The sequence below is a fragment of the Erythranthe guttata genome, chromosome 14, assembly GCF_056151865.1.
Source record: "Erythranthe guttata isolate IM_541 chromosome 14, IM_541, whole genome shotgun sequence".
NCBI lineage: Eukaryota > Viridiplantae > Streptophyta > Magnoliopsida > Lamiales > Phrymaceae > Erythranthe > Erythranthe guttata.
The window spans coordinates 3,434,469-3,461,367 of NC_142546.1; the positions used below are offsets into that span (position 1 = coordinate 3,434,469).

Sequence of the window (26,899 nt, forward strand, 5' to 3'; positions counted from 1 at the left end):
TCACCAAAATGTTTTGAGTAAAAAGTTTTTTATTAACTGTGAAATTTCTTAAGATTATATGAAAAAAGAAATGCGTTCAAATAATTTTGTGTCACCAAAGTGAAATAAATAAGAACTCACTTCACCCAAATCACCACTCAAAGATAGGGGTGCAAGTAGGAACGAAATTTCCAATTTTCGCCGGTTCTCAAAAAAAAAAGTTTCGATTTTGGAACAACTTTTTTTTTATTTCGAATTTTGAAATTCTGATTTTCGATGTTTCCGATTTTTTTTCGATTGGAATTGGAACTGAAATTATGTAAAAAATATTTAAAAATTCCGATTTCGGATCCAATTTAATTTCCAAAACTAATTTCAATTTATTTTTCGAATAATACACCAATAATATATATGTTTTTATTTATTTTACTTAGTATAAAATAAATTAATTATTTAATCTTATTTTTATCTTATGGGCCATACTGAAAAATCAAAATCTTTAATTTGCAAATTTCTCACATAGAAAAAACCGTAGTTTCTTCCCTGGTTTCGACTTTATCATTTGGAGGGTTTATAATTTTGTTTTATTTGAAAATAGGTGCCTAACGCAATTTCTATAATTATTTTTAAAATATTAGGGTTTATCATGCATATTAGTAGTTTTGGTTTAATGATTTTATGAAAGTAAGTTTTCTTATTTTTGAAAATTTATGAAGGTTTTTGAAACTAAAAAAAAAAACATTAAACTTATGTGATTTCCAAAATTCCGAAATTTCTGTAACATTTGGAAGTGGAATGAATTTCTAGATTCCGAAAGTTTTGAAATTGGAATTGAAATTAGTTTTGTACTTTCAAATAAAAATGGATTTTTTTTTTGAAAAAGTAAATCCCGATCTGTTCTATCCAACATTCGTCCCTACCTAGAGATATACTCAAACCCTAATTATGTGAAAATTTTGGATAAATAGCACTTACCCCCTTGTGGTTTGAACTTTGTGGACATGACTCCCTTGTATTTTATTTTTATAAGCACATAACCCTTTGTTCTTTTAAAAATTTCTTCTTTTTAATGAGTATGATTATTTATCAAGTGTAATACCATAGGGTGGTTATGTGCTTATATTAAATGATAAATTACAACCACCGCCATGAGGTATGACCAATTTACGAAAAACCCCATCTTGTTTGGATAATTATATTTACCCATCAACTATGATTTATTCTTACACCTCCACCCTTATGGCGTCAAATTTAACATAATCATCTAGATTTTGTGGAATGTGCTATAGTTTATACTCATTTTGTGTAAAAATACAGTTTCTGATGAACCACAATATGATATATACAAGCTAAAAAACACATATTACGATCATCTTGTTTCAAAATGTAGAGTTCGAATGGAATAAAACGGGTACAAAAGTGTTATTATTCCATATAATCTCGAAGATTCTACTAAATTTAAAACTGAAAGAGTGGACGTATAAGAAAATTTATAGTTAATGGGGTGATTATAATTACCCAAACAAGAGGGGGATTTTCGTAATTTGACCATATCTTAGGGGTGATTGTAATTTACCTTATATTAAAAATCAATAGGGTCATGTGTACAAAAAACTACAGAGGAATCATATGCTTATATTGAAATTACAAGATAATTATATGCACGGAGCCCAAATCACACCACGGGGTTTAAGTGTTATTTACCCAATATATATCTTATATATAAAAGAAAGAAACGCTGGGCAACCCTCAAAAAACCCTAATGATATTTATTTAATTATTTATTTTTAATATTTTTTATCTACTAATTTTCAATAATTATCAATCTCTTATTTTTCATCAATATATCTCAAATCTTAAGAGATATTGAATCTAATCTATATATTTAGATTATAAATCTTAATATGTAAAATTTAAACAAACTAATGTTATATAAAATATGAATAATACTGCATTATTAAATTTATGTTCGTGTACTATATTTTCTTATTATGTATTAAATTGATTTTTTTAATTTTACTCTTAAAATAATATCACGTGCATCGCACGGAAAAAAAATGCTAGTATATATTAAAAAAAAAAAATAACAAGTGGAAAATGGTCCATGGTCAAGTCATGACTTCAACACGGTTTTCATTATTACCAAATAAAATAAAATTAATTGAAAAAATAAAAAAATAAAAAAATTCATGTAATGGTCGTTGCAATATCGTAGCTAATTTCGAAAAGTCTTGTATTTCATGTAGCTTATTTTCGTAGCAGTCGTCCCACTGGGAAAAAAAGTCCAAAAAGCTAATAAAAAAAAGCAGAAATGGAGGTTAAAAATTGAAATGATGGAATAATTAGTGGGTCACTCAGGCAAAATTCATCAACAGTGAAAAAAAAAAAAAAAAAAAAACGAAAGGCTGTAATTATTCAAAATCATATTCAATTATATATAATCACAGTCATTCAATCACAGGTCTCCGTTCCGCACCAGAGATCCAAAAGCTTTTCCACACTTACCTGGTAAGAAATAAATATAAATTACTTCTTGTTTTTGAATTAGCTGTTCATTGCGTTCTTGATTTTCTTGATTTATTTTCTTGAAGTTCAGGATTCCCTGATTTTTGGTGAAACCCTTTTGTTATTTTAGTTGGGTTTCTTTCAAAGTTTGCATTTTTATTATTTTTATCAATTGGGTTTATGAAATTTTTTTTCTTATGTGATTTTAGTATGTTAGCTTGATATCTCTCTCTCTCTCTCTAAGCTATTTTTGATGTTGTTGGAGCTTTTGTGATCTAATTGTCTATTATCTAATTTCGGTTATTTTATTTTATTTTAATATCCAGGTAGTGAGTGAACAATGAGGCTTGTGATTTTACAGCAACATTGATTTTTCGTTTATATTTCTCCGGTTCTTTCGATTGAAGAACATGGTATCTAATTATCGACCGCCGTATGCTCTCATCGCAATCGTCATTTGGTTTCTGTCGACCGAATCTTTCTTCAGCCAAGCTTCTCAAGCCGATATCGACTGCCTCAAATCCGTAAAAGCATCCCTCAAGGACCCGTCAAACTACCTAGCATCGTGGAATTTCAACAACACTGTCGAAGGGTATATCTGTAAATTCACCGGCATCGAGTGCTGGCACGAAAACGAGAACAGAGTGCTGAACATCCGATTGTCCGACATGAGACTCGAGGGGAATTTCCCACTAGGCGTGGCGAGTTGTTCCTCGATGACGGGCCTCGATCTTTCGTCCAACAATCTCCGAGGGAATATTCCCAAGAATATCTCGAAACTAATCGGTTTCATCACAACCCTTGATCTATCATCTAACCAGTTCTTCGGTGAGATACCATTGGATATTGCCAACTGCTCGTATTTGAATGTGCTTAAACTGGACGGCAATCAGTTGACCGGTCAAATACCTCCGCAGATTGGTCTGCTTAACCGATTGAAGACGTTTACGGTCGCGAATAACCGATTGAGTGGGCCCGTTCCACATTTTATAAATTCCACCATTTCGGCGGAAAGCTACGCGAATAACGCGGGACTGTGCGGGGGGCCTCTGCCCCCTTGTAGGGGCCCGCCGACAAAGGGGCGTACGCCGGCAATTATTGGTGGAGCTGTGGCTGGTGTGAGTGTTGGATCTTTGGGTTTTTTTGTTATTATGTTCTTCTTCTTACGTAAAATGTCGAGGAAGAGGAAGGAAGGAGATCCACTTGGCAATAGATGGGCGAAGAGTATCAAGGGTGCCAAACGAATTCAGGCAAGAATCACTCGTTTTTTTCGTTTTCTTTTTTTTTTCCAGTTTTTCTGCATCTAACATAAAATTCAATACAAAAGATTCCTTCAAAGTCGATAATAACAAATCCATTGAGATTTTGTTTGGATTGAGTCATTTCACAAGGAATTTCAAATGGGGTAGTGATAAATGCCGTTTCAGTTTTACTAATACCGTTTTGACTTTAAACGTGATCATTTCAAATCATTTCCATTCGGACTCATTTCAACTTTGTGAAAACGGTAAAATTAGTTTCTTTTGTGCATGCATTTTTTTTTTCCGACAATGGATGTTAACAAAATTGAGTTGTGTGTGTATCTTCCGTTTTTCAGCTCTCGATTTTTGAGAAATCGGTTTCCAAAATGAGCTTGAAAGATCTAATGAAAGCCACGAACAACTTCAGCAAAGAGAATATAGTCGGAACGGGACGAACCGGAACAACCTACAAAGCAACACTCACAGACGGGACCCACCTCATGGTGAAGAGATTGCAAGACACGCAGCACTCCGAGAAAGAATTCACCTCCGAGATGACAACCTTAGGAAACGTAAAACACCGGAACATGGTCCCGCTTCTCGGTTTTTGCCTCACCAAGAAAGAAAGACTCTTAGTCTACAAGTACATGCCAAACGGATCCTTATACGATAACCTACATCATAGCGCAAACGAAGACGCCAAAGCTATTATGGATTGGCCTTTGCGCCTCAAAATCGCAATTAGGTCGGCAAAAGGGTTCGCATGGCTCCACCACAATTGCAATCCACGAATAATCCACCGCAATATTAGCTCGAATTGCATTTTATTAGACTCCAATTACGAGCCGAAAATATCCGATTTCGGATTAGCGAGGCTAATGAATCCGATCGACACTCATTTGAGCACATTCGTGAACGGAGAATTCGGTGATTTGGGGTATGTGGCCCCCGAATACACCCGAACCCTAGTCGCAACCCCTAAAGGTGACGTCTTCAGTTTTGGTGTAGTGCTTCTCGAATTAGTGACTGGTGAGAAACCCACGAGTGTGAGTAGGGCCCACGAAGGGTTTAAGGGGAATCTGGTCGAGTGGATTTCGCAGCTATCCAGGGAATCTAAGCTTCTAGAAGCTGTGGATGTGTCGTTGGTTGGGAAAGGGTTTGACAGCGAGATTTTCCAGTTTATTAAGGTTGCGTGTAGTTGTGTTTTGCCAGCTGGACATAAAGAGAGGCCGACCATGTTCGAGGTTTACCAGCTATTGAGAGCTATTGGGCAACGGTACGATTTTACGATGGAGGATGATGTGTTGGTGCCGTCGAATTTCGAGGGCGGTGAACAGTTGGTGGAGCTTATTGTTGCTCGAGGCGTAAAGGAGATGTATTGAAAGAAAATCGAATATAAACGACAGTCGGTATTTTCATGTTGGTATGTACTAAAATTTTGTTTTCTCATTGTAGATATGAAATGTTCATATATGTATATGTATGTATGTGTTCCATGCAGAAGTAGCTGAGGTTTAATTAGTTAATTTACCAGGTGTATTATACAATGCTCATTTGTGTATAGTTAATAGTTATGTTTAGTTTCTTGATATTAATGTCATTTAGTTCTATGTATATATATATACACAAATTACGGTCACTCGTAAGGTAAGATCAAATTACGAAAACCCCTCTCCTATTTGGGTAATTACAACCGCCCCTCTCAACTATGAATCTTCTTTTATTTCCACCCTTACGATGCCAAATTTAGTGGAATCTTCTAGATTATGTGGAATATTCTTCAGTTTGTACCCGTTTTACACCGTTCGAGCTCCACATTTTGAAATCATATGATTATAAAATGTGTTCCTTGGTTGTAAATATCAGATTGTGGTGCATCATTAACTGCATTTTTGAACAAAACAAGTACAAACTAGATAACGTTCCACAGATTCTAGAAGATTGTATTCAATTTGACAACACAAGGGTGGACGTGTAAAAATATCCAAACAGGAGGGGGGTTTTCGTAATTTGACATTACCTGGCCGTAAATATATATATTTCTTGAATCAGGAGAAAAAATACAGCATTGAGAACCTCCACAACAGTCTTATTGGTTACAATATAACTTTTTTTCTTTATATAAATCTATATCACCTATCTAATAAATACAAAAATAAAAATAAAAATCATGTACCTATAATATTGCCAAGAAAAGGTCACCTTAAATATAAATTCATGCATTAAACATTAAGTGGAAAGGTGTCATCATCATCATCACAAGTGTTTCCCCTGTTATGAAACACACCCGGAACTTGCTGCAGCATCGGATTAACCGGGACCGGAAATCTATGTGCGGAACTAACCATGGTTCGCTCGTTAACCAATCCAACTTCCTTACAAACCCTATCCAAAATCGTCAAGAAATCCCTCACCACCATAAATATCCTAAACGGATGCGCCTCCTCTTTAGTCGTGTTCCCGTGGAAGTACTCCGTTATTTCCTTAACCAGGGTTAGTGCAACGCTCTCTTGCGCTCTAACCCGAAATATCTCCTCCTCCGCCCTTCCCACGAAACCGTTGACAGTGTCCGAAAACTGACAGCTGTCGCTTTCGTTTAGTGCGGCGACAATCTCCGTGACATTTTCGATTCCTTTCGAAAGCTTGGAGACATCGTTGGCGATAACTTCTGCGTCCATTACAGCGGCTTTTTTAACATTAGACAGCTCAGAAGTGAGGGCTGAAATGACTAAAATACCCTCGCTCCTTGTGATTTCCTGAACGACAAAATGTAAGAGTGTGGTTTTTCCGTCCGCTCCTTTTATGTCAACTAGCTTGAGGAGCGTGTCGAGCTTGAATGCGTGCGCGTCGCCTCGGTTTGTTCCCACATTCATGCGGTTGCCGGTTTTCAGGACTGCTTCTAGAAGCTTCAGGAACATTCTACTGGTCCTCAATTCTTCGCAAGCTGACTGTAATAACAATATTTAGAAGTCAATGCCTTAAAAAACCATACACGAGAGCAATTCAAGTACTTATACGGAATGGAATTTTCGAATTATGCCAATTCCAGACGATTTTGGAACACTATTTTTCATTCCGAATTCCGAAAGTTCCGATTTTCAATTCCGTCCCTTCTTTTTTGAACCGAATGGGAATACATATTAGATTTGAGTTTATTGCATTTCGTACCCTTGTGTTATATTGAATTGTTAAAAAAACGCCCGTGTTATTAATAATATCAGCAAAAAAACCTTCAATGCTAAAAAAAAGTTTGAATCATAGGGAAGTTTTTGCTACTAAAATAACAAGGGGTTTTTTAGTAATTAGAGAAAGTAATAACCCCTATTAGATTCCAGTTTCCGGTTATATTTTACTTTTCAAAAATATTTCCAAAAATTCCATTGTTTTATTAAAAGTACACTTATAATATACTATAGGTGATTGAAATTAGAAATTCTGGATTCCGCTGATTCCAATTCGAAACTTTCCAATTAGGAACTGTTTTTCTTTTTCATTCCAATTCCCGAAATTCCGATTTTTACGAATTTGTTAGGAACGAAATTGCAATTAGGTTTCGATTCCGAAAAAAAATGCATTTTTTACGAAAGTGCTAATTCCGATCAGATCCGCCCGATTTCCACCCCATACATATAAAGAGAGCCCAATATAGAAAGCATAGTAAAAGCAGATTAGGATACGAAAACAGTACCTCGAGAGTTGCAAATGACTTTTTGAGGTACTCGACCTCGGATTCGAAATTGGATATATAAAGCATCACTTCGACTCTTTTGAATGCATAAGGTATATCGACAACTCCTTTCAAGAATCTCTCTGCAGCGCCAAGCTTTATTGGAGAATCTTCTTTGTATTCTTTTAGCTTACGTTCCTCTTCCTTAGTCGGAGCCATCTTCAATAAACTTTCTAGAAGCTCTGTACCAAGAAGATCTGCATTGCCTGTATACGAGACCCAAATTGAATTACGGCAAATGCCTAATAGAATATAAACACCATTAACACATGTTTCAAATCCAGTGCCAAAAAAAAAAAAAAAGTAATCACCAAATTTCTCGTTGGTTGTTTAACACGGCAATTTTTTAGAATCTTTTAACAAGATGCTTTTGAATTAGATACATAATGAATTTCAAGAATGCAGATTAAGAAAAACGGGTTCGGATTTTTATGCTGCGTGACAATTGACAAGTAACGAAATAAGCTGCAACCGACATGCGCAAACACGATACATACAACTGCATGATAAAATTTCGTAAATAATGTTTCGATGCAATAATATACCTTCTAGAAGGCCTTCACAAACTTCATCGACAGTGACGTGAAGCGCCTTCAATAGTATAGCAATATTCTGAGCCTTTTTGGGATCAAGAACTCTATCTCCATTGTCTTGGCCAGGTGGCGGAAGAACCTGCCACCTGGTTGCTTCCTTTGGGTTCGATTTTGGTGTATTCACAATAAACAACGTCTCGATCATCTCCTCATTCAATCTGCAATACGACTCAGATCAAAATAGACAATTGACAAACGAACTCATTTAACAATAAATCGTATGTAAAGAGTCGTACTTAAAAGAGCTGCATTTGAGTTGATCCCACACCATTTCCCGATCGGAACTTGCTCTTACTTTGTCCCAATGCAACGGCTTCAATTTTGGTTTGGGTGTACTCTCTTCGTTTCGGTCCGCGGTTTCACTTGAGTACTCTTTTTCCTTATTTGGAGATTCTTTATTCCCGTCATTCGTAAGAGTTTGTGAATCGTTTGAAGTCAATTCAATTGGAGAAACCGACATAGGAATTTCCAAGGGAATTGGCTCGACGGGGTTTTTGGCTGCTGAAGTTGGAGCATTAGGACTTTCCCATTGACTCAGAGGCGGCGTCGGTGGCGGTGGTGGAGGCGGCGGTGGGACAGAAACTGGTGGTGGAACAACAGTGGTGTTATGATGTACAGGGCTACTAATTCTTATCGGAGATTCCACATTTGAAGTCCTCGGCGAGCATTCTTCACTCTTTGAATATCTTTCCGGCGACAATGTATGCTCGACAGGGCTACTATTTCTCATCAAATAATCGACATTTTGATCGGAAATATTCGAAACCCTAGGTGATGATTCTTCACTTCTTGAATTTGATGGCAATGGCGAGGTAAATTCGAGACATATCAAACCCTGCACCTCCGGCAATGTAGGACTAATTGTCGGGCTATGATGATGTGCGGGGCTGCTAATACTCACCGGAGATTCCAAATTCTGATCAGATACACTCGAATTTCTTGGCGGTGATAACGGCGGCGATGCTGATTCCTGAAACACCGGAACTTGGATCTGCCGATCTGTAACAACGGTGTTATGCTGGTCAGTGCTGCCAATACTCACCGGAGATCCCACATTATGATCGGAAGCGTTCGAACTTCTCGGTGATGATGAACTATGGGGCAAGGGGGATGCATATTCCGGAAACACCAAACCTTGTGTATCTGGCGGTGTCGGAATAACAGTGGAATTGTGTGCAACAGAGCTGCTAATTCTCACCGGAGATTCGAAATTCCGATCAGAAGTATTGGAAATCCTGGGCGACGATTCCTCACTTCTCGAAAATCTCTTCTCCGTGGAAGATGAACTTGGGGGCGACGGCGAAGGAGATTCATGAAATCGGGAAGGCAGCGGCGGCGGTGCAGTAGTTTGAATCTCAATCAAGTCCGGCGAATTGGGAATCGAATTTATAGGGCTCGGAGACAAAGACCTCGCCGGAGAACCCGGACCCGATTGGGGATCCGAACAACAAGAGCAAGTGGATGAAGAATTCGAAGTGGAAGCATTGAAATTCTCCATCTGAATTGCGGCGAAAGCCCTAGTGGAATCTGATCTAGTGCCAATGGAGCTATCTCTGCCATTTACGGAGCCTTTGGGGGAGTAAAATTCTTCGCTCTCGTCGTCTTTACTCGGGAAAGTGTGCGGCGTGTTCAATGGTGGCAAGGGGCGGAGCTCCGGCGAGTCTAATTTTTGGGAGTATAAAGCGTTGGTGTAGTTAGTGGTTGTGCTTGTGCTGGTTGCGGTGAAAGCGGTGACGTGTGAATTTACCAAAGTGCCCAGGTACAGGAACTCCGAGCTTGTTTGCGAAGGTCTCTGAAGCTTCGGGATGTGGTGGGAGGAGGTGTTTGGGGTGATGATCTGGTTGAATGAAATGGTGCTGCTGTTGTCGGATCTTTGGGTTTTGGATTTGTTGAATGATGATGATGACGGTGATCCGTGGGTGGTGTTCCGCTTGCGGAGATGGAGGAAGACGGCGAGGGAGACGACGGCGACGGCGGCGAGGACGGCGGCGGCGGCGGCTACGATGAGTTTAGTGGAGGTGGAAGTGGGTTTGGAGGAGGGGCTGGGGACGGTGAGGGAGGAGATGTTGGCGGGGAAGGAGGCGAAGGAAGCTGGGGACGGCGGCGGAGGCGGAGGGGAGGGGTAGTTTGGGAAGAACGGGTTGTTGTTGTTGGTGTTGTCAGGGGCGGAAGAGGTAAATGGGTATTCCGGCGGGGAAGGGGGGGAGGGAGTGGGGGGGGAGTCTTGTGGGAGAAAGGGTTGGTGGAGAATGCGGCGGCGGTGGTGGTGGTTGTGGAGGGTGGTGGTGGTGGAGGATAATGGGCGGAGGGTGAAGGACAAAAGGAGGAGGCGGAGGACGGCGGCGGCGGTGGTGGTGGCTGTAGGCATTTTGTGAATGGTTTTAGTGTGTGTGTGTGTGGGTATGGGTAAAATGGAAGGTTAGATTTGATAATGGATGTGTGAATCTGTGTGAATCGACATTTTTACACACTCAGTGCGTGTGTGTGTGTGAGAGAGAGAGAGTGAGAGCTGAGAAGAAGAAGCAGCAGCAGAACAGAAGTTTAGTAGAAGTGACAGTGCAGTATAATTAACTAATGATGTGAGCGAGTGGGGACCACTCAATATACGTACATATACTGTGTGTATTTGTGTGTTTGTGAGTGACAGCTGACTGTTCAATATTCTGCTGGATCCATTCAATATTTTTTTTTTCAAAGCGGCCCCTATTGTTATATTTTATTTAGTTTTTTTTACAATATTTTTGTAAATTAAAATACTTTCACTGATTCATTCTGACTACAAATATATTTAAAAATGAATTTATTTTTATGAAATTCTGTCTTATATAGTTGTAGTGCAGAAAAATATGTATAAACGAATGAGTTGTACCAACTTTTCTGACTCGGAGAGTTGCAAGTAAAAATGCAATTACTTTTTTTTTTTTTTTTATATATAATTATTATTATTATGCTATTAGTGTCACTAATTCTATCATATGTGAAAATTTAGGAAACATAACTAAGTTAATTATACTAAATGAAATTACATGCTTCGTAGATGCAGTATGAAACACGATCGTCTCGCAAGGGATGATCTAACGGTTGGAGCAATTTGTGTCAATTGACTTAAGTTCGATTCCCTCCCTTGTCAGTGGACGCTAGATCGAACTTGTAGCATATGGTTAGCCTAGTGTGGTTTACATATCTCGTTCTAGTATTATTTCATTATTAAAACAATATATATATATAGTAAAGCTTGAATGATGTGGAATTGATGGGGTTCAAATGGAAAAGTTACATAATAAGTGCAACTTTATAACGGCTATCTTAAATCATGTATAAACAGTTTACAAGAATGTAATCTCTGATTTTTGGGTACGAGGTAATTAATAAGAGCATCTTCACTTTATTATTACTGGTAAACAGTGGTTCCTTCCTCCATTTTGTAGCCAATCAAAATCAGCTTTTTTTTTGGGGGAAATATGCAAAACCCCACTCAAACTATAATATTATGAGTTAAATCCATTTGATTTTTAAGACTTTTGTCCACACTTAAAGTTCAATCTTAATTAGTGAAAACTCCCTCAACAACTGTGATAAAACAAAACTACCCTTATCAGTAGTTTTTAAAATAATTGCAATATTTATTTTTCATAACCGTCTCACGTGATTGTAGGATAACATTAATTCTCTCCATATATCTCTCTTTCATCTCTCTCTCTCTCTCTCTCTCTCTCTCTCTCTCTCTCTCTCTCTCTCTCTCTCTCTCTCTCTCTCTCTCTCTCTCTCTCTCTCTCTCTCTCTCTCTCTCTCTCTCTCTCCCTCTCTCTCTCTCTCTCTCTCTCTCTCTCTCTCTCTTCTTCTTCAGACCCATTATCCTCCATCACTCGCCAATGGAGACCACTCAGCCGCACACGGCGCCGGCGCCGGGTTTCGATTCTCCTACCGAAGAGTGGATGAAAAAAAAGGAGAAAAATCAAGTCTTTGAGATGCAACAGTTTTCGTGCAGAGCCCAGATCGGAAGATCTAACCGTCGGATCGGGTTAATATTTTTATACAGGACTCGTAACACATCAATATAACTTATGACTGGTGGAGATCGGAATCAGACTTCTCTAAATATAGATCGGATCTTAAAACTCGCTGCTGGTTTTTGTTACTAAATAATACAGGGCAGCAGATTGGACGCGTTTTTCGTGCAATCGAACCGTTGGATGTGGCAGAAATTTGGATACAGTATTCGAAGTATATATTTTTATATACTGTACGGAGGAGATTGAGTTTGGTGCCCCCTAGCTCCGGATATAAATTGTGAAAGTATCACATTTTGGTGAGATTCTTTTTCATTTTTTAGTCTTCACTTTTAGAGATTTTCCATTTAAAATTTGTTGGGGCCATTTGTGTTTGATTTTGATATTCCAATTGTTGTTATTAATCAGTCATTTTTTTTTTTGTTGAAAAGATGCAGTTTGAGCATTATTTCATATCCGATGAGGAAACATCGGAATAAAGGGTGGCGGCGGCTATGAAATGCACTAATGAAAATGGTGCAACTTGCAAGCCAAATGACAAGAATCAGTTTTTTAGTCATATACATAATAGTCATATGTGGTCATATATATAGTCATATTTAAGTTTGATAATTGTTTCTGTCTGTTTCGATTTCTCTTTATTTTATTTTTTTATGAATGTGAACATACAGTTTCAGATTTGAGCAGCAACAATAACATGACTATAATCATATTCGAATATGACTATTGTTCAATATGACTCTAGTCATATTCGAATATGTTCTATCTTATCGTTTCAAGATTCAAATTGTGTTTTTTTTTTAGGATGTTGATTTGATTGATTTCTTAAATAATAGGCAATATTTGTTTTATTATATAATTTGGTAAACATGATTGTACTAGACTATATAGTCAGAATTTTTAAATTAAAAATATAAAAAACTGCAATATAAATCAAGAATATGACTATAGTTGATATAGTCACATATAGTCATATTAGACTATAGACATATTCAACTATAGTCACATTCGGCGCAGTAAACCCGTCGAGAAAAAAAAATCATTTTTTTTTTTTGTAAAAAAATTTTTAAATTTTTTTTTGAAAAATTATTAAAAAAATATTATAAAAAAAAAAGCTAAATAAAATCCGAAAATAATAAAAAATAAAAATATTTTTTTCTTAAATTTGGTAGCTGATTTTTAGGGATAGCTAATTAACACAAGGGTAATATTGGGAATAAAGTTTCTACAGGGTTATCACAAAGAAAAATTTAAGGGGTTGATGTATCACCATTTCTTAGCTATATGAGGGGCATATTGCTAACGACCCCTTCTTTTTTTAATGCAAATTTGGCTTAATAGAAATAGAAATTAAAAGAGGGTTATTTATATGTTAAACTGATTCTACTTTTATTGTTGATCTGCACACACACAAAAAAAGAAACCGTAAATATACGTAATTTACCCTTTAAATTAATATATACGTAATAAACCGTAAATAAATAATGATTGTTATTTGTTACATTAATCAGTGAAAAAAGCATTTTGTCTATACATTTTAGTGACTGCAACGACACTTGGTGGCCGACAAACTACGATAATGTAATTTCTAAACTATGATTAATTGCTAATCAGTCGAGATTAGTGCGCAATAAGCGACGACTGAGAATCATCACTACTCTATCATTATTTGTAACATATGAATAAAATAGGGTAAAATTCATTTTTACCCTTAAATTAGGTCCTTTTTCTTTTTTTTTTCCTTCTTTTTGAGGAAACCCTTAAATTAGGTCAAATGTATGCTTATTTTTGTCTTTACAATATATAGTTTTCAATCATTCTTTTAGAGTTTTTTTTTTTTTTTTGAGGGAGAATTATATATAAATCAATGTGCCAAATTGGCTAAAGTCGAAGGTAAATTGTCTCCTTCAATACAGGTAGAAAAATGCAACGAAGCTAAATTATGCGCTAATCGATTACATAAGCGCTGGACAAACTGAACTTTAAGAGTTAAAAATTGTAGAAGTATTTTATTCACTTATTTTATTTTTGAGTTTTTTTCTATTACTTTCTTAAGCTTGTTGTCGGTTATCTTGATCTTACTTTCCATATATTTTCTTTTCTTCCTTTTTATTGTCCTAATTATTTTACTATCGAACCGACAATAAGATTACATATTTTACTACATGTTTTATTGATATCATAATTTTCACTTATAAACTTTAATTGCACTGATTCAAGTTGTATTGAAAAGATAATGGTTCGTTCTACAACTTTAATAATTTCATTTGGAGCTTAATCTTACTATTGACGGTAAAATTACGCATTTATAATATCTATTTTATTTTTATTATAAATTTCGCATATAAACTTTGATTGCCCTGATTTAAGTTGTTGTATTAGAAAATTACGAACATGTCCTACAACTTTCATGTTTTATGTTTTTTGAGCTTTAATTTGAATTGTTCAAAGGTCACATTCAATACTAACTAATCTCATTAAGTTGGACAAAATCATTTTTAAAAAGAATCATGAATACGAGGCTAATGTGTTTGAAGAGATTTTGGCGTTCAATTAAGTGTAATAATTAACATATATCATGGCAATTGGTCACATCTAGAAGAGGGTCCTTACATTATTACATCACATGTTGGAAGGAAATATGTTAAATGAATCTATTTATTAAAAAAATATTGGGACAATAATGTGTATTTAATTTGTAATAATTGACCAATGCAATCTACATACATCTTTCATGTGCCATTTTATTTGTTTTTTTACGAAAACAAAAGAGAAAAAGAAAACATATACAATAGAACATCTATAAATTAATAACCTTATTTAAATAATATATGTTCCCGATTCTGATTCGAGGACAACGTGCTAAATTAATAATTCGCTAAATTTATAAGATAATACATATTTCAAAATTCTTATAGACCCTATCTAATATATAAATTAATAATGTATAGAAACAATAATTAGATAAAATGGTATGTTACAATATATGATTCTTTTGTTTCTTCTTGAAGTTGATAATATTCACATTGAAATCAATACCTCGTTTTTTTTTTTTTTTTTGATGATATGGTAAGAACTTTCGGTGACATATAGCTCAACAAAAAAAGTTCAATAAAGTAGTTGCTCTAAAAACTTCAATTCGATAGACGACCTTTATCGTATCATTTTCAACTTCATCGCCTTTATTAATTCTCATTTCTCATGACACTCACAATTATTTATTGGTCAGTAAACATCTACGAAGTTACGTTGTTTTCTTCAAGATAGTTTAATATATGTTCAACATCCATTTTGTTACGACAATTTAACTCATTGATTAGATTGGGCAGTTCTCAACTAATTTCTCCAACTAAGGGTTCATCCATATTGCTTTTTAATATTTATTGAAAATAATAGTAACAATTTCATAAATAAGTAAGTTATTAATTAATGTATCAAGTAATAATTATTAGTTTTTGGGTAAATTACAATCAGCCCCTGAGGTATGGTCAAATTACGAAAATTCCCCTCTTGTTTGGATAATTACATCTACCCATCAGCTATGAATCTTCTTACACTTCCACCCTTATGGTGTCAAATTAAACATAATCATCTAGATTCCGTGTAAAAATACAATTCCTGATGCACCACAATCTGATATATACAAACCAAAAAACACATCTGATGATCATCTTGCTTCAAAATGTAGAGCTTGAATGGGATAAAGCGGGTACAAAAGTGATAATATTCTATATAATCAAGAATATTCCACTAAATTTGAAACCACAAGGATGGGCGTGTAAGGAGATTTATAATTAACCATAATTACCCAAACATAAGGGGGTTTTTCGTAATTTAACCATACCTAATGGGTGATTGTAATTTACCCTTAATTCATAGAAATTTAGTATCTCACTAAATTAATAAGACTGCACCATTCACAACTAAATCAATTTATAGAGATTTAGAACAAATTTGTTTGCATCAGATGTCTCTACAATACTAGCAACAAATATTTCCATAGTATTTACATAATGACACGTGTGTCTCATATAGTTTTGGACATGGTCATGGTATTTTCAGTCCTCTAATTAGTAATGTACTCCCTCCTTCCCATTTTATTTGTCTTTCTAGAGAATTTTTTTTGTTTCAAAATAATTGTCACTTTAGGATTCCAATGAAGTATTTATTGTTTTTTTTCTCAATTATGCCCTTAATACTATTAATAAAATTAATGGGAAAACATTTATTAAAGTGGTTTTTTAGTCATTTTATTATGATTTTTCTAGAATCTATGCACATTTATTAATTTTCTTAATATGTGTGAATTAGCCTAAAACGACAATTAAAATGGGAAGGAGGGAGTATACTTTTGTTTTACCTTTTTTCTATATGTCAAGATCTTGTCTCATCACTTAATGAGTAAAAGAACATTGGTATTTTCCCAATAAAGTTTTGAACATTATAATGCCCCAATTAAAGATTCCTCCATGCATATTCTTTTCATATCCCTTCAATAATTCCATCTTGGTGGGAATGCTTTATTTAGTATTATAAACAATTAGCATTAACCATATATCAAAATTTGAAATATGAATACGTAAATATATTAAAGGGTAAATTCCATTTTACCCCCTCGTACTCTACCCGAGAGTCACTTAACCCCCTCGTACTCTCAATTTTCTCGATGTACCCCCCTGTACTCATACAATTTCCCAATACAGCCCTCTCCGTCAACTTTTTTCAATTTTGACTCTGACGCCGTTTGGTCAACTCTGTAAATTACAAAATTTCCACTGGCTAAACATCGTTTCTTCTCCCGTGAACATTATCGTTTCTTCTTCTTCCACCACTCCCCCTTACAAGATATCCCAAAATTGAAGCCCTAACTCAGCAAAAATCAAGACTCAAAAATTGATCAAGCCCATAACTCGAGTGGAATCGATCAATTTTTGGGTCTTGATTTTTGATGAGTTAGGGCTTCAATTTGGGGATATCTTGTAAGGGGGAGTGGTGGAAGAAGAAGACACGATAATGTTCACGGGAGAAGAAACGATGTTTAGGTAGTGGCAATTTTGTAATTTACAGAGTTGACCAAACGGCGTTAGAGTCAAAATTGAAAAAAGTTGACGCAAAGGGCTGTATTAGGAAATTGTACGAGTAAGGGGGTACATCGAGAAAATTGAGAGTACGAGGAGGTTAAGTGACTCTCGGGCAGAGTACGAGGGGGTAAAGTGGAATTTACCCTATATTAAATGCTTAATTAGTTTGTAATGTAGTGACTATGCGTACTATTTGATTACATAAGATAAGTGACTGATTTTTATTTATTTATTTTTTTTTTTGAAGAAAGGGCAATTTTATTAGGAATACGGTGTCAAACTTGAAGGATAAACCCTTCGGTACAAGAAAAGTCATGTGACTTAGCAATATCATTAGCTAGCTTGTTTAGTAAACTAATTAATTCTTGAATTTGACGTTGAAATTTCAATAATCGGTCTAAAAAGAAAAACAATGATTATCAATAGGTAAGGTACGATATATAGGGTATCAATACAGTATACCGTATCAAATACCGGAGTTCCATAATTTTTTTACCGAATACCGAATCGAGTTTTCAATCCGGTTTGGTTTATCGACGGAGTGAACACCCTAATTATGAGTATGTAGGATCCCATTAAAAAAAGTGGAACATATTAGAGAAAAGGAAAAGGAGAAAAAGGACAAGAAAAAGAAAAGGCAAAAGCAAAAGGCATAGGATTTTAGTGCATGGCTGATGGCTTCACCACTTTATTATGCAAATGGTGCCAAGTTTTTTTGTCATTTCTAACTAGTTAATTATATATATGTCATACATGTATATGATAAGACGAATACAACAAGGAAACTATCATAAAAGTATTTTGAATATAAACAAATATTTTTCATTTAACAATATTTCAAAAAGGATTCGCGGGTTTCAAATGTGAGTTGACTGGTAGCTAGACTAGAGAGCCTATGCACTTCTTATACTATATACAGTATATATATATATATATATATATATATATATATATATATATATATATATATATATATATATATATATATATATATATATATATATATATATTTATATATATAAGCAATAAGCAAACTACACAAGAACATATACTGAATGGTCAAGATTTCTAGAAACTCACCCCAGATGTCAAAGCAAAACTTTCCCTCCCGACGACAAAAAGAGTTACATTCATTCTCGGTAAATACCCCCCTCGAAGCGACCGAAAATATACATACTCAGATATGTAAACTCTCCGGAAACACCTTCCTCAGAATAACCAAAAACAAACTCGGATATCGCTTACGGGTTCTAAGATCTCCATTACATTAATGGCATAAAATAGTTTCTTTCTAACTTCTTCCAACCATAGATCTCTCTCTCTCTCTCTCTCTCCAAAATAGGGCAACACTTCATCTTCAGCCCATATTTACTCATAAATAACTGAATTTACTACAAAAAAAAAAACATACATATTGAGCCTTTCCGGAAGAACAGATGCCACCACATCTACAGTTTCAGGGGCAACAAAATACCCGAGCAGTTGGTTAACCCTAACAGTAGATGCTATCTGATTTTCACTTGTTCCTTGTACAAAAATTTGCATCTATTTGATGTTAAATCATCCGATAATACACATATACCACATCCTTACAAATAAGGTAATCCTCTTCCGAGGGTTAAAAAGACATCACCACCTATCTCAACCAAATTAATTTAACGAGCCCAGAGCTGCAAGCTGTTAGACTACTTCAAACCCTTTTAACATATAGGATTCTAGAAGGGAGGAAGACGAATAAATCATGACAGTAACGAAAATTACATCCTTACAAATTAAAGAATCGAATCAACGTATTTGTATATTGCTAAAAGAAGCATGAGCCCCCCTTTGTTAACTTAATGTTCATTTTCAACATTTTTACCTTGAATTCACTTCAGCAAGTAAATTCATCTTCTTGGCAATCTTTAGTAAGTCCAAACAACGCTCTGCATGGAGAAAAAGTGCAAACGCATGTAAAAGAAGAGGTGCACACCTTATATGGTGATGTAAGAGCGCACTCAGGGCGCTTACTATTAGCTGTGTTTCCAAATCGTTTAATCATTCATCAGGATAAATATTCTTTATCTTTAACCATGTAAAAGTATCCATGATATAGTAACGGTCATTCTTTTAGTTGCTATGCTTAGGTTCCGGACTACTCAACCAAATCAGTTTCACTAATGTAGCTTAAGTAAGTAGAGATGAATAATCAGCTTAATCATGCTTGCATAAAACAAGTAAAATATTCAAGTCAACACCATATATTTAATAGATAAGAAACTCATTACGGATATCAGATCCTTCAATATCAAAATAACTATTAATTATCACTAGGAGTCTAAGATAAAAGAATTAGTAACAAAGAAAAGCAAGTCCATATGAGGAAAGCACCCTTGGGAGAACTACTAAGCAAAAAAAAAAAAAAGACCAAAGCCACATGTAACATTTCCAGTTGATACACTCAGTTATCATACAGAATTTCGCACTCCGGGGAAAAACAAGAAAAGATTACAGGGCAAATCATGTTAAGAAAAATCAGAGACGGGGTACGGGGTTTAGAAGCACACAACGGACCATGCAATCTGAACCAGTAGCTACTAATACCCTTTGTGCAGACAACAGAAAGTAGGCCCTAATTGCAACCAGCTATGCAGTCTAAAAGGAACATCTTATGCATTTCTAGTCTAGATTAGATAACTGCTCCATTACGTATTGAACATTAAGTAGATAAAGTCGTACATATCTGAGCATTTAAGAGAATAGGTTCTATTGCCATACTATTGACCTCAAAATTGGAAAGGTGTTCCAGTGTGAGTTAACCACTCATACATCATCACGTAACATCGGAAACAGTGAAGAAACTGACCGCCATACTAATGGAATGAACCTTTACTATTCCACTCTTACTGCATTGCTATCAGCTTAACAATAAGATATTTAGAAGAAGTTGATTGAGCTCGAAAAAGATAAGACCTCAGAACCAGCTCTTATGCCCCTGAAGAGGTAACAATAAGTTAGCAACCCCTGTGATTATGAAGCCTACAAGGTTAACTGATCTTATTTTTCTATTAGGATTCTCGAATAGCAATTTGAGGCTTCTCAGAGGATATCTGACCTCAGTTCTGTGTAGTTCTATTACAGTCTGGCATTTGAGTTTTTAGAAACTACAAGCACCAAGTGTATACCATTATTATTTTAGAAACCCTCAAGATAGGGGCATTTGGCAAAGTATCACAAAGAACAAACGATGCTGAAGGGACCATAGAGTCTAGAGCAGAGTTTCTGCACCTCATCCAGAGAAGGGATTATAGACAACACAGTGAAAAGGGACACACGGCCGCACAATCTTCAATTGCAAACTAGGATGTCGTATCAACTACGAGACCGTGTCTTTCAAGGTATAGTAACATTCCCATGACTGGCGACTTTAATACCATTAAGATCAATTTTTTTAACAGCCATATATGATAACTTCAATCACTAGAAAGTATGATTCCACTCTTTTAGGCCTAGTTTCATTTCACAACTTGAGGCTTTATGCAAGTCACAAAATGATTTACAGCCTATAGGAACTGATAAAAATATATTTTCACGAATCTTTTTGACAGTAGCATGCAAATTGATTCCATTCATCTCATATTTGCATGAAGATTGCTGCAGCACGAGTAAGTTGAACCAATGATAATTTGCGTGGGAGGAATTCCACTCTAGTTTTCGTCAAATGTGGGAGCAACAACCTTATGTGGTTTAATAAAAAATCTAGCTGGTGATCTAAAGATGATTCACTCAAGGCTTAACGATTGCAAAAATAAGATAGATTGTGGCACTAGTGACTGTAATGTTGAGTCCTTTTTAGTTGGAGTCAATTATTGAAAGCGGATGGGCAGAGCAGAGATCTCATAGTCTAAATATAAGGAGACAGAAGTAAGTACAATGACAGGACAGCTATAAGGCATGAAGATGGGGATGGACTGAATGACAAACTTATTAAATGAATAACAGTGCACGAAACAAGAGTATCCATATTCCATAGACTCTAAGACAAATGGCCACATTCTTTTCAAGGAATTCACGACCGAGTTTCTTTAAAGAAAAAACCATTGGCCTTATAAGCACGCACCCAAAAGGATTTGAACACCAAACCTCTTTCCACATGGAAGAAAGCCAATACCATTAGGCTAAAGCCTTAATGGTATTATAATAGCATGCTTATAATACTTGACATAACATCATATTTTTTCTTTGTTTATTTTTTTATTTAGTTATTATTTAAGTCCTCTTTTTGCAGGAGGATGGACGGATGGGGATAGACATGTTCACGGTCCCAGGCAAAAGAGGGCCAGGAACCGTAGGCATAGTAGTGGAGAGGTTGATCTATCCTCTGTACTCTCACATAAAAATCAAACTAGTTCCGCTCATTTCAATTAAGCGGATCATACTGATTACCAATATCCACAAACTCAATTTTTCAAAAAGAAAAAGAAAAAGAGGCTTTGATGCTTCTATCCAAGACACGAAGCTAAAATGCATTTTATCATTAGAAAGAATAAGATGAAAAGTGATGACATATTATAAATAAGGCTTTCACTAAAAAGTGACTATGTACCTCAGATAATTTGACAATAGTAATCAAAGAATCCCACAATTCTCAACTCCAACATCTGATGACAAAATTAAAAGATCAAGCACCGATTTTCAGCCTGCTACCTTTATTCCCCCCATCTCATCTATCTTTGAACTCTTGTGCTGCAAAATTTCAAGAGTCAGATGTACCATCTGGAAAATTGTTGACAAGATTGAAAGAGTTCAACTAAAATTTAAAACTCATAGAAGTCTACTGGTCCTCCTCTTACCTTACTTTTCTTGTGTTTATGAATGTCATTGCCTTCCTCATCTCCATCATGCTTTCTCTTCTGAAATACAACATGTTCAGGACAGTTTGATTTAAAAGTCTACCAACAACTTCATATAAGAGTTGAAAATAGATCAAGAAAACTACCAGTGAACCAAATAAAACTCAATATTAAAACTGTTCACTGATGAGTTTTATACGTGTCAGTCTTACAACCTGACAGTTGCAATCTGTGAAATTAGGAAATTAGGCAAACAGTTTGTCTTACATAATAATAAATGCCAGTCCGGTGTTTAGAATTCCATAAGAAAACCTGTGTATATTTAGGAGGAAATACAGTTTGAATACCTTCTCATGATGTCTTTTAGAGTGGTCATTGCCAGATTCATGATGGCCACTTTTATCTTTTTTCTTCTCCTTGTCCTTGTCTTTGCTTCGATCTTTATGCCGATGTTTGTGCTTCTTGTGTTCTTTATCTTTATCTCTGTCTTTGTCCTTGTGCTTTTTATGTTTCTTTTCCTTGTCTTTGGACTCGCTTTTGGATTTCCCAGCAATGGTAGGAGTGCCCTTCTCAGACTACAAAACATTAGAAGACCAAAATAAGATTTAAAGCTGTAACGTAATTTATAGCACAGAAGGAAGACTCAAAAGCATCCAAATAGTGAGCCTCATCTTTTCATGGGTAAAAGGACTATCATTAAGCACACCAATAAAATTCATAAGCTCAATGAGTACAAACTCACAGGAGGAAGATCAACTGGAGCTGTTTCCCTCAGTTGAAAAGCTTCCCTCAGAATATCCAGGTCAAAAGGCTGTATTCGTGTGCTAGTTTCTCTAGACAAGGGCTTATCTTGAATGAGTTGGCTCAATTGCATTCCCTCCCCTTTTCTGATTTCTGTGTCTCCAACAACGTTGTGAAGATAGTGAGTGTCTGATATTGACAGGGGAAGCGGCTTCTTGCAGAAGAAATCATGATGAGGCAGCAATTTGTAGTGACTTATAAGATCCACAGCACCTGTAAGTTCTCTTGGCCCTAATTTCAAGAATAGAACACAAAGATGGTTTAATGACCTGGGAATAAATTGATAAAAGCACAGTTGAAAGCTCATAGTCTATTCTTCCACAAACATATATTGTATCACGAAAATCCTGAAACCACAAGTATCTAGACTAATCAAAGGAATGACTTTGAGACAGTGGCAACAGTGCTAAGAGCATCGACTGTGACTTTCATGAAAGCAGATATCAGCAAGCATTGGCAGCTCTAAAGAATAAAACTATTTGTTTTTTTTCTCCGTTTCATCTAAACTACTCCATCATCAAATGAGCAACGAGGTCAGAAAAAATGAATTCCTTACATTGTCAAATGAACCAAAATCTAAAACATCTCAACAATCACCTTCCCTGCATTCCATTGTTCCTTCCCACCTCCCGAATAAATGATTCCAATAAAAAGATAATTCACTCATAATAAATAAGCTCTCAATTACTACAGGAGAAAATGTTTCCAGGCTTTAGCTTTTCTAATATGTCCAGCTTGAAGTAAAAAAGGAAAAAAAAATAAATAAAACATATTTAATACCACATTCCATAAAAAAATCACCATAAATTAATATATAGACCGGCCGATAGGGAAAAGCGGGGAAACTGCAGATATAGATACCTAATAAGGAGACCATGAGATAATATTTCTTTAAGCACCATCCATATTTTCATTAAAAAATTCAGCTATCAACACAAATACTGATTATTGGGTTTTTATATTTGAGGGTTGGGGGTTAAAGAAAAATCATAGCTCATAAAGTAGTTCACATTTACAATATTTACCTCTTCCAAACTTCTTGTAATCGGGATCCATCAATCAGCTCCTGATAAAAAAGTAGCTCATAACTGCCAAAGATTTCACTGAAACAAAGAAAAATAAAATTACTTGACCAGTGGTTTTTCTTTATAAGCTCTGCAAGTTAGACCATGATGAATAAAGAAAAGCAATTCGATGAAACAATAACATATCAAGTTCATGAAACAGAATCCAATAATAGGAAGTTCCTGATAACACGAGACATTGGTCAATACACACTAAGATAGAAGGTTAGAAAGACAGCGAAATAGTCAAAGTTCAACAGTTACAGATCCCTGATCTGAACGTAAAAAAGGTGGTTAACTGCACAAGAAGCCAGAGAGAGAGAATCCGATGAAAGAAATTCTTCTACAAATCTTTACAGAAATCAAAAGGAGGTAATTCATGGCATTTACTAATCAAAACCTTTTAGCGAATCAGACAGCTGAAATCACTACAGATGGATCCTCAGTTACTCTGCAATCAGTATATATTCTAATAACACTTCGACCCCCAGTTATGTTGAAGATTCTATTGCCCCGACAACAGTTACAGAATACTAATCTGCTGCTTACCTCAGACTTAGCTTAAAGGAAGCAAGACTGTAACGTAGAATGAACAAGCATTTTCGCCGTGTATGTGTGACTGTGTGTGTGTGTGTGTGTGTGTGTGTGTGTGTGTGTGTGTGTGAGAGAGAGAGAGAGAGAGAGAGAATCATCAACAACAATGTAACTGAACGATAGGAATATTATGAGACAATAACTGCAAACAATAAAGAAAAATGAGTCCAAACACTCTGTCTACAATAACTTGAGATAGAGAACAGGCGGGAAAGCTGGAAACTTTACTTCATGGGTCACGTAATCAGATTACTACCTACCGATGAGATATCAAAAAGAATATCAATAAGTTTAAGAAGAAAAAGCAGTGCAAAACCCCAAATTGATGCAATCGCATAGAAAGTTGACACCATCACATCCAAAAACTAAGAAAAGTGACGCATGGCCACAACCTTTGACCCGGATAGAGTTCCATCTGTCATTACTGTGCCAATAAATTTTCTAAGCGTTACAAAGTATAACAGTATTCGTGTCGTGACACGTGGGAAAAAACTTCTTTGTTTATATCGCAGCCATAAATACTCACAAAATGTTATTTTCAAGTTGCGCAAAGGGAAAATGAGAGAAAACACAAACGCAATGGGGACACAGGTGAAAAGCACATGGAAACCAAAATGTGGCCTATAACTCCGCATCTTGGTCGATATAAAATTTGACTTCCTGAACTTTTTCCGCATATTCACTGTATCTCGTAACTTGATAGCATATATTATGTAATTTTTACCTCCACTTAAACTTTCCTTACCATTTAAGTGAATTTATAGTAAGTTAAGCTCCGGTGATTAAGTTAATATAATTTATGAGCTATTGTTATTTCTCCAAATGAGGAGGGGACTAATGAACTTTCAAGTTTTAAGCGCATCTCTATTTTGCGGTAACTGATAATATTTTCCTGAAACTGACCCGCTGAAAATATTAGAACAAGGCACACAAATGGTGTCTGATTCAAAACATCAACTCACAATTTCTAGTGAAAATTGTGGCATGTATATTATCTCTTTGGTACCCCTTTTAGAATGAAGAAAATGCTAGCAAATTGAAGAAAATAGAGGATTGGTTATATTATCTCCTTGCATCAATTTTTTTTCTTTTCTTTCTAATATCCTCTCAACGTTGCCAATTGACATATGAAATGAAATGAAACTAAAAACATACGCATTCCCTCTCCCCTTGTCTTCTAGGAATGTAATTTAATTCCAAATCACCTCAGAAGTAGATTTTTCATTTCAAAGACTTTATTTTGGAGAATAAAAAGTTATCTTCTTATACTTATTTTTCAAGTACTTGTGTTAAATTATGACTTTCATTTGCATGTGATTGGAATTAGGGTTTCCTTCAGTTTAATCACTTCAGGTTTAAGCTTTTTCATCTTAACTTAAAACCCCGCATCTTACGATATCTTTACTTCATTAAATATTTCACTTGCGAGAAGGTAACGTAACACTATTTTGTAATTATGAACTAAACAAACTGATTTTGCAAATCTCTGGATCCAACTTTAATAAAACTACGGCAAACGAATTCTAATATGGAAAACATTTAGACAACATTTAAAGCACGCCAAAACTTGAACTATTTCCAAAACCAGATGGACAGAAACATTTAATTAAAATACTTTCCTAGACAAAATTAAATATGAGAGAAACTAATTCCATGCCACGGACTTGCATCTTTCATGCAGTTATATTCCATGACCAATTATATAACTATTTACTCAGCTAGAAAAACCAGGTAATAAGTCATTTTTCCAACAAGTAAAACCAGAGAACTACAATAGAATGACCTTCGGTTATTAGTTCATGGATAAACCGTACATAATGGGGCACAGGAAAACCTAGAATTAGAGAAAATCTGGTTTAGAAAAACCCTAATACAAGAAATTAAATGACAAAATAAGAAACTCACAATTACAATTCAAAGCAAAGCACACGGCCAAATCACAAAGAACCACATGACATCTGAACTATAAAACAGAAAAAGGATACTTGTTAAACAAAAAAAGGATGCTTGTTAACAGTATCGACAGGAGTTGAAACTACCTAATCGAAACCCTAATTTGAAAATTCAAAAAGAAAGGAACAACCGTAACCCTAATTCAACAATTCCACACTCAAATCATACTGAACGAAAGGAAAATACTGCAGACGAAGAAACCAATCCCAATTCAAGCAGAAAGAAGACAAATAAAAACGAAATAACTGAATACACACCTTGACCGACCAAAGCAACACGATTTTGGGGGCTTTTCGCTGAGGTTTTTGGAGTGATCGGCGCCGAACAAACCCCCCCGTGTGCAACAAATTTCAGGTGGAAACCAGCCTCTGTAATTCGACGTAGAACACGGAAACCGACGAGTTGTAGAAAGAATTCGAGCTGCTTGAAAAAAGTTTGTTAATGGAGGGAAAAACAGGGGTGGGGATCGGGTGCCGAATCGGGGGACTGTGGAAGAATACTTTCAGGGGCTCTTCAATT

At 35.6% G+C, this 26,899-nt stretch overlaps 3 protein-coding genes across 5 annotated transcripts; 1 reads left to right on the forward strand and 2 right to left on the reverse strand.

Moving 5' to 3' along the window:
• Positions 1–2,146: 2,146 nt before the first annotated feature.
• On the forward strand, positions 2,147–5,314 carry LOC105954464 (probably inactive leucine-rich repeat receptor-like protein kinase At5g48380). Of its 2 annotated transcripts, none has more exons than XM_012978135.2 (3): positions 2,147–2,487; positions 2,811–3,734; positions 4,082–5,314. In XM_012978135.2, the coding sequence occupies exons 2-3, from the start codon at positions 2,895–2,897 to the stop codon at positions 5,105–5,107; spliced, it is 1,866 nt and encodes a 621-aa protein (XP_012833589.2). In that variant the 5' UTR covers positions 2,147–2,487; positions 2,811–2,894; the 3' UTR covers positions 5,108–5,314. The 2 variants fall into 2 exon arrangements, with proteins under 2 accessions (XP_012833589.2, XP_088668763.1); XM_088812637.1 differs by having other exon boundaries at positions 2,347–2,487; positions 2,815–3,734.
• Positions 5,315–5,746: 432 nt separating this feature from the next.
• Positions 5,747–10,593, reverse strand: LOC105954467 (uncharacterized). The gene is made up of 4 exons (XM_088812636.1): positions 8,282–10,593; positions 7,998–8,203; positions 7,414–7,658; positions 5,747–6,673 (listed from the first exon to the last, which is right to left on the reverse strand). The coding sequence occupies exons 1-4, from the start codon at positions 10,411–10,413 to the stop codon at positions 5,948–5,950; spliced, it is 3,309 nt and encodes a 1,102-aa protein (XP_088668762.1). The 5' UTR covers positions 10,414–10,593; the 3' UTR covers positions 5,747–5,947.
• An 8,056-nt stretch (positions 10,594–18,649) lies between these two features.
• MED19A (mediator of RNA polymerase II transcription subunit 19a-like protein) lies at positions 18,650–26,899 on the reverse strand. 2 transcript variants are annotated; one of them, XR_001172538.2, is made up of 7 exons: positions 26,638–26,899; positions 23,795–23,872; positions 22,711–23,000; positions 22,316–22,543; positions 21,969–22,028; positions 21,722–21,861; positions 18,650–19,061 (listed from the first exon to the last, which is right to left on the reverse strand). XR_001172538.2 is itself a non-coding variant. In XM_012978136.2 (6 exons), the coding sequence occupies exons 2-6, from the start codon at positions 23,823–23,825 to the stop codon at positions 21,811–21,813; spliced, it is 660 nt and encodes a 219-aa protein (XP_012833590.1). In that variant the 5' UTR covers positions 23,826–23,872; positions 26,638–26,899; the 3' UTR covers positions 21,632–21,810. The 2 variants fall into 2 exon arrangements, 1 of the variants encoding a protein (XP_012833590.1); XM_012978136.2 differs by lacking the exon at positions 18,650–19,061 and having other exon boundaries at positions 21,632–21,861.

Bases quoted from the DNA above. Each gene is read 5' to 3' on its own strand.
- MED19A (XM_012978136.2), bottom strand. From the start codon at position 23,825: ATGGATCCCGATTACAAGAAGTTTGGAAGAG. The intron at 23,001-23,794 runs GTAAATATTGTA...TCTTGAAATTAG, and splicing joins TTACAAGAAGTTTGGAAGAG to GGCCAAGAGAACTTACAGGT. The intron at 21,862-21,968 runs GTAAGAGGAGGA...GAAATTTTGCAG, and splicing joins ATAAACACAAGAAAAGTAAG to CACAAGAGTTCAAAGATAGA.
- LOC105954467 (XM_088812636.1), bottom strand. From the start codon at position 10,413: ATGCCTACAGCCACCACCACCGCCGCCGCCGTCCTCCGCCTCCTCCTT. The intron at 7,659-7,997 runs GTATATTATTGC...TCTCGTATACAG, and splicing joins TTGTGAAGGCCTTCTAGAAG to GCAATGCAGATCTTCTTGGT. The intron at 6,674-7,413 runs GTACTGTTTTCG...TTGTTATTACAG, and splicing joins AGTCATTTGCAACTCTCGAG to TCAGCTTGCGAAGAATTGAG.
- LOC105954464 (XM_012978135.2), top strand. From the start codon at position 2,895: ATGGTATCTAATTATCGACCGCCGTATGCTCTCATCGCAATCGTCATT. The intron at 3,735-4,081 runs GCAAGAATCACT...TCCGTTTTTCAG, and splicing joins AGGGTGCCAAACGAATTCAG to CTCTCGATTTTTGAGAAATC.